Raw genomic sequence first — 7,189 nt, 5'->3', positions numbered from 1 at the left:
TCGGAACTCGCTGGAAGATCGGCCCCGGGCTGCTCAACAGTTCTCAAAGTCTCGGCTCAAGGCCGCGCGGCTCCGTCTGCGCGCGGGGGTTCGGGGGGCGCAGGGGTCCCCGGGCTGCTGCCTCCCAGGGCTGCCCCGGACATGCCCCGCACCGCCTGCCGGACGCCCGTGCGGCTCCATCAGCTGCGATTCGGGGGGCTCTGGGACTAGAGCGACCCCCACCCCAACTTATGACTTTGGGTTCCCCCAGCCCGAGAGGAACGGGCGGCCCGGCTGGGGGAAGCCCCGGGCATGGTGTGACGGGGCGGTCAGCTTTGCTGGGCACCCCCCCACCCCACTGCAGCCACCCGTCGTCTCTGTGCCCTCCAGAATGTAGCTGCTCTCTCCGCGTCCCCCCCGGATCCAGCCGCAGTAGCCGCGACCTCAGGGCCCCAGCTGCCAACTCCTTGTCCCTTGGAACCCCGCCGCCGTCTCCGCCTTGCCCGGACTTCAGCCGCTGTCTCCGCGTCCTCTGGACTCCAGCCTCCGTCTCTGCGCCCCGAGGACTCCAGTTTCGCGACCCCCTCCGTCTTCGCGCGCCCGGGACTCTAGCACTGGTCTCCGCGATACCCCCAGGATTCAGGCACTGTTTCCGTGCCCACCCCCTGCCCCGCCCAAGCCCAGACTCCGGCAGCCGTCTCTGCGTCTCCCCGGATCCAGCCCCTGTCTCGGCGTCCCCCCAGCTCCCAAACCCAGACTCCGGCTGCGATCTCCGCGCTCCCGGGGATCCAGCTGTCGCGCCAGTGCCAGCGAGTGCAGCGGCTGCCCCACCGCGCGCCCCGAGTCCGCCCGGCCCTCGGCGGGGAGATGAACGCGCATCTGGACGGCCTGTCGGTGAGCTCGTCCTCCACCGGCTCGCTGGGCTCCGCGGCCGGGGCGGGCGGCGGCGGCGGGGGCGCGGGGCTGCGACTGCTGTCTGCCAACGTGCGCCAGCTGCACCAGGCGCTGACGGCGCTGCTGAGCGAGGCGGAGCGGGAGCAGTTCACGCACTGTCTGAACGCCTACCACGCGCGCCGCAACGTCTTCGACCTGGTGCGCACCCTGCGCGTGCTGCTGGACAGCCCGGTCAAGCGGCGTCTGCTGCCCATGCTGCGGCTGGTCATCCCGCGCTCTGACCAGCTGCTCTTCGACCAATACACTGCCGAGGGTCTCTACCTGCCCGCCACCTCCTCCTACAGGCAACCCACCTGGGGCGGCCCCGACGGCGCGGGGCCCGGGGAGGTGCGCCTAGTGAGCCTGCGGCGCGCCAAGGCCCACGAGGGCTTGGGCTTCAGCATCCGCGGGGGCTCGGAGCATGGCGTGGGCATCTATGTGTCGCTGGTGGAGCCAGGCTCTCTGGCCGAGAAGGAAGGGCTCCAAGTCGGGGACCAGATTCTGCGTGTCAACGACAAATCCCTGGCCCGGGTGACCCACGCTGAGGCCGTCAAGGTAGGGCTCTGGTTTGGGGGTGAGTACGGGACAGAGTGGCGAAGCTCCTCACATTGGCATTAAGTCCATGCTGTGTGTCCTTAGGCAAATCGCTTGACCTTTCTGGGTCCCCTTTTTCTTAAAAGTATTTCTTTAAAACAGGAACATCTAGTTTTTTGAGCAAATAGTTGCCAGGCACTTGGGATATAGTGATGGGCAAAACGGACATGGACCCTGCCTTTGTGGGGCCTAAAGGCTAGTGCGTGGGAGACAGGCATTATCAAATACTTACGCAAATGTGTGATTACAAAGTGCGAAAGAGGCTATGGGTTCTTATGAGCATTGAAAGAGATAAGGTCTCTGCTTGGCATATAGTCAGTTATCAGTGGGTGACCTCCCCTTCTGCTGTTGTTATTCTCATTATTCTCTAGGCTTTTGCCCCTGAAAGAAAGTTTTGTTAGCTTCAGAGTGGTCCAGGGAGGCTGGTCTGGTGACCCACAGAGTTCTGGCCTGACCCTGCTGTTTATTGAACCAGGCCATGTATCTTGGGACACGTCACTTGCCCCCTCATAACCTCTGGTCCTCACTTGGACTGTAAGTGTCTCTAACCTTGTTGGGAAGGAGGCATCTGCTTGAATGTCAAAAATCAATCCCCCACCCCCCTGAGAGTAGTTGTACTTTTTGTGTCTGTTAATTGAGAAAAATAATCTCCTGACAGCTAGCTCTTAGGGATTTAATCATGCTGTTTAAAGGAAGGTACATGTTTGCTGATCTCGTGCCCAGGGCTATTGCAGATCAACTGGAGTATGAGGTGGAGAGCGTTTGGTTTATGTGTGGATTCAGGGATCCCTTGCAGGGGTACACACACACACACCACCACCACCACCACCTTTGTGTGCAAGAAGTGAAGGGTTCTGGGGAAAAGGAACAGTGACACAGTCTGCTTCTGCAGGGAAAATGCTTCCCAGGGGATTGGGGCTGCCTGTGACCCAGCTTCTCACCACCCCACCACTCGCCCCTGCCTCAGGTCCCCTCTATGCAGGTGATTTGGACTCCAGCGGAGGGCCTGCAGGCTGCTGGGAACGCTTAGGCAGCAGAGGTCCCCAGGCTACTTCCTGTGTCTGTTAATGACCTGTGGCCAGGTGCATCTTGAACCCACTTCCTGACTGTTCACCTGGGGCATGACCATCCTGATCTGTCTGCCCCTCAGGGAGGCCCCTGAGGATTTTAGAAACTTCTTCACTGCTTCTGAAAAAAGACGGATGAGTTTATATTGTTCAGGGGCGCAGCGGACAAAGCTCCTTGTGGGTTTCCGGGCATCCTCCTCTCTGTCTCCTCTCCCCAGCCAATCTCTTCCTCTTATCTGACATTCCACCTATTTATAAAGAAATAGTCCAGGGCTTCCCTGGTGGCGCTCGTGGTTGAGAACCTGCTGCCAATGCAGGGAACACGGGTTCGAGCCCTGGTCTGGGAAGATCCCACATGCCGCGGAGCAACTGGGCCCGTGAGCCACAACTACTGAGCCTGCGCGTCTGGAGCCTGTGCTCCGCAACAAGAGAGGCCGAGACAGTGAAAGGCCTGCGCACCGCGCACCGCGATGAAGAGTGGACCCCGCTCGCCGCAACTAGAGAAAGCCCTCGCACAGAAACGACGACCCAACACTGCCAAAAATAAATAAATAAATTTATAAAAAAAAAAAAAAAGAAATAGTCCATTAGCCTTTGACCCTAAAAGGTCTGGAGTTCCCAGATGATCCATTTATACTTGAAAGATACTTGATCCACATGGTCATTTATAAACGTGGATTCAATTTTCGTGGCAGTTTAAAAGGACTCAGGTAGCTTAATCATCACAAGGTGATAGACTTGGGAAAGGCCTCAGGTAACCTGGACTTTCAAAACACTGAGTCTCCCTTCAGTTCCCACCCCAGACTCTGCGGCACCTCTAAGGCTGGAGCTGCTCAGTTGTGAGTTTCCGTTTGGCCCTCCCCCATCTCGCTGATGGCGCTCTGCATCTTCTCCCTGAACGTCCCTCGACTACACCAAGGTGCTGCTACCCGGTGACTCAGAACAGCACCAGGCCTTCGCTCCTGTGTTTACTCCTGTTGCTTCCAGAGTCAGACCTGAACTCTCTTGGAACAGCTTTTGAAGCTGCCGAACTGCCCTTGCTGGGGGGGGGGGGGGGGGGGGGGGGTGATATTTCTCCCATTATATCGTCCGCTGGGGAGCAGTTGCAGGCGTTGGTCTAGCTGGTAGCTGTTTGGTGCAGCTTCCTGCCTGCCGCGCCCTCCCCTCGGGCCAGACCCTCAGCATCACAGGATGGCCCCTCTGCTCCCCGCATGCTGTTGGTGATAAAGTGGGAAGAAACAAAGGTTCCCCAGACCAGCTCCCCTCCAGGCCATTTCCAGGGACAGCTGATTATCCCGCGCTATGCACGTGTGGTGAACTGCCCTTGGATGGGTGAGAGCCAGTGCGATCCCGGCAGCTCCTTACCCCTGTCACTTTTCCTGAGCAGGCTGAGGGAACACTTGCCTCTCGGGTGACCCTCTTCCTTCCGGCCAATGCCAGACACATAACCAGCCTGGAACACACCCTTTTGGACCCTCCAGAAGCAACAGGCAAAAGAGTGCTGCTTTGTGTCACCTTAACTCCGGGGAGAAAGGGGGACGGACTTTCCATGGATGGAATTTAAAACGGAGGAGGCGGAACCTCATCTCTGAGGCCTCAGGAGGGCCTGGGCTTGCAGGATGGGCGGGAGTTTCAGGGACAGTTTAGAACACTTGCAGCTGTTGACACATTTCCACAAAATTAAAGGTGTTAAGTCCCTTAACTGAAAGCCCAAAGAGGCCCCAGCTTCTCTACGAGATACAAACGGCCCTTAACCGGGATTTCTGCACTTCCAGCCCCTCTTTAGAAGCTACAGTGCAGGGATTTTAACTTCAGATTTTATTCAAATGGCACCAGTGTTTCTGCTTCTGTCCTTCTTCTGTTCCAGGATATCACGTTGCGTTTAGTAGGAGACGTGTTTTCTTTTTTCTTCTTCTTCAATTTTATTTGTTTATTTCATTTGTTTATTTTTTGCTTCCTCCCACAGTTTTATTGAAGTATAGCTGGCAAGTAAAAATTGTATGTATTTAAGGTATACAATGGGATATTTGATACACCTTTACATCGCAAAATGATTACCACAACTAAGCTAATTCACATATCGATCACTTCACAGTTACTTTATTTTCATGATAAGAACACTTAAGATGTGCTCGCTCAGCAAATTTTAAGAACAGAGTTCACAGTTATTAACTGTAGTCACCGTGCTGTGCATTAGATCCTTAGAGCCTACTCATCTTATAACTGGAATTTTTACCAATATCTCCCCTTTCCCCCCACCCCCAAACCCTGGCAACCACTATGCTACTCCCTACTTTCATGAGGTCAACGTTTTTAGATTCCACTTATAAGTGAGATAATACAGTATTTGTCCTTCTGTGTCCGGCTTATTTTGCTTAGTATAATGTCCTCCAGGTTCATCTGTGTTGTCACAAACGGCAAGATTTCCTTTTTTAAATGGCAGAATAATATTCCATTGTATATAAATATGTGACACCTTTACTTTCTCCCTTCATCTGTCAGTAGACACTTAGGTTGTTTCCATGTTTTGGGTATTGAGGAGATATGTTTTCAATCTTGAAATCTTTATTTTTCCTCTGCAGGTAGAAAGTGGGGAAAGATCCTCTGAGCTTCTCAAAGGAGAGATTAATTGTGTGTGTGTGTGTGTATAAAGAAAATTAAATTTTAGGAATCAAATTCCTTAAGAGTTGGTGAATCAGAGAGGGTCACCTCCTCTCAGTGAACAGAGGAGATTGAGTACACAAGGATTCTTCCACTTCTCTTCTGACAAATCAAGTATGCATTGTTAGGGCAAGTTCAGTGAGGATTTTATCCTCTACTGATGGGGCTCCCGTCCCTCTCTTGAAGCCTGTTTGCTAAATCAGCAGGGACAGGTGCGGATAAGGCAAGCCATTTACTATTTGCATTATGTTGAAACGTTTGATTTTTGAAAAGTCTATCTTGAACGAACAGGAGCCAAGCTAATAATAATAAAAAAGTAGATCTTTCAAAGATTTTCAGCCAAAAATGCTTGATAAATTGGCCAAGAAGTCCACAGGCCAGGGATGTTGGACTCTGCTGCACATTTGTTGTGTGACCTTGAGCCAGTCACTGACTCTCTACGGGTCCTAGGGTGGATGAGCCAGGGCTGCCCAAGGTCCCTTCCAGTTCAGACAGTCTGTGATTTGCTCAGTATGTACTACACAGAGGCGTTTAGAATGTCTAATCCGGTGTTTTCTTGTTCTTTTGGAATTGATTTCGTTTCTCGCAGAGTAAAGAAAGTTGGCTAACGATTGGGAGACAAGAATCTTGGCACTCTTGGGTAGCCTCCTACCAAATCAAGAAATTGATGGCTTATACACTGTGCTGACGAGCACTTGACTGCTGTCCCTCAACCCAAGAACACTAACCCTTGTGCCATTCCAGAGTAACTGAGAAAACGACAGCAGGACTGTGGCATGCCCAGCACCACCCTGGGAGCATTCAAAATCAAATTCACTTTCTGAGTGAATTTGCTTTCTGAGTCCCTGATTCTTCCGGTAGCAGAATGCGGGGTATCCACGTGCCGCCGGGATGTGCGTGTATGGATGCGTGTGTTTCATCTCGATAAAAATTAAACGGCTTCATTACAGTCTCTGAATCCTCCCAGGTACATCCAAGGAGCATATTAGAATTTGAAACCTTCCAGAAGTTTAAAACAGTGGCGGGCCCTTTCATTTAATTAGAGTTATCACACCCTCCTTTCCTTTGCATAATAACCCCGGGAAGAATCTGTCTGTATTAATATAAGTTATTGTATTTGGTCTGGCACATTCTAAATGACACATTTGTCATCTTCCCATTGTACATGGTTGGCTGAAGACATTACAGATTATTACCACTTCCAACTTTGTGTCTGAAACACAGCTCCTCCTCCCCTGTCTCATTCCTGTCTTCCAATTTGGAAACCATGGGTAATGTGTTCGTGGGGACACACAGGCTTTCCTCTGGCTCCACACTCATTCTTGGGTCCTCTGAGTCCTGCCAGCAATGACATGTTGAAAGCTCACTATTAATAAAACCATTATTGAATAGATGTTTGGTTGCTGGGCCCAGAGCATGATGCAGTACCTTGAGAGGCTGCATTTCTTTAATTTAGTCTTGTGTATTTATCTGGCTCAAGCAGATCCTCAAGGTTTTAGAAAATGATGGCGCCTTTCAACTGGTTATTTACGGTTCAAATCAAAGAAGCATTTTCTAGGGTGGAAGAGAATGCCTTTATTTGTTTTTTTCAGGATTGATATTTTTATAGTAGAAGATTCCTGCCTCCTGACTTTAAGCTGGACGGGAAAGAGGTGTAGAATCACGCCAGCGCTAGCTTCTTGTTTTTCCCCCTCCCACTCCCGACAAACCCAGTTGTTTATTACCTGCCGTAGACTCATCATTTAGATGGAGCTACAAAGAAAAGTAGGATCCTTTAACCCCCGACCAATTGGATTTTGTGCGCGGTGCTGCTTCCCACCTCCGCCTTTCTTCAGCCACAAGACACCCAGTCTGTATGCACCTGTCAAGTGCACGCAGCCCCTTGCCTGCCTGTCGGCTGGTACTTGCCGCACATGTGCATTTCCTCCTGAGTCATAATCCCGCCCCCCGCCCCC

At 52.1% G+C, this 7,189-nt stretch overlaps 1 protein-coding gene across 3 annotated transcripts in view; it reads left to right on the top strand.

Annotated features, from left to right (window-relative positions):
• The first annotated feature begins 814 nt into the window (after window positions 1-814).
• The window catches only part of WHRN (whirlin), an 88,216-nt gene continuing 81,841 nt past the window's right edge, over window positions 815-7,189 (top strand). For all 3 annotated transcript variants that reach the window (XM_024762310.1, XM_024762309.1, XM_024762308.1), the window contains exon 1: window positions 815-1,467. In XM_024762310.1, the coding sequence (XP_024618078.1) occupies window positions 847-1,467 (621 nt within the window). In that variant the 5' untranslated portion in view covers window positions 815-846. The remainder of the gene's footprint in view (window positions 1,468-7,189) is intronic.

Source organism: Neophocaena asiaeorientalis, unplaced genomic scaffold (genome assembly GCF_003031525.2).
Source record: "Neophocaena asiaeorientalis asiaeorientalis breed wild unplaced genomic scaffold, Neophocaena_asiaeorientalis_V1.1 scaffold78, whole genome shotgun sequence".
In the NCBI taxonomy this organism is placed as follows: Eukaryota; Metazoa; Chordata; class Mammalia; order Artiodactyla; family Phocoenidae; genus Neophocaena; species Neophocaena asiaeorientalis.
The sequence above is the reverse complement of the archived record's forward strand: the minus strand, read 5'-3'. Positions and strand labels throughout refer to the sequence as shown.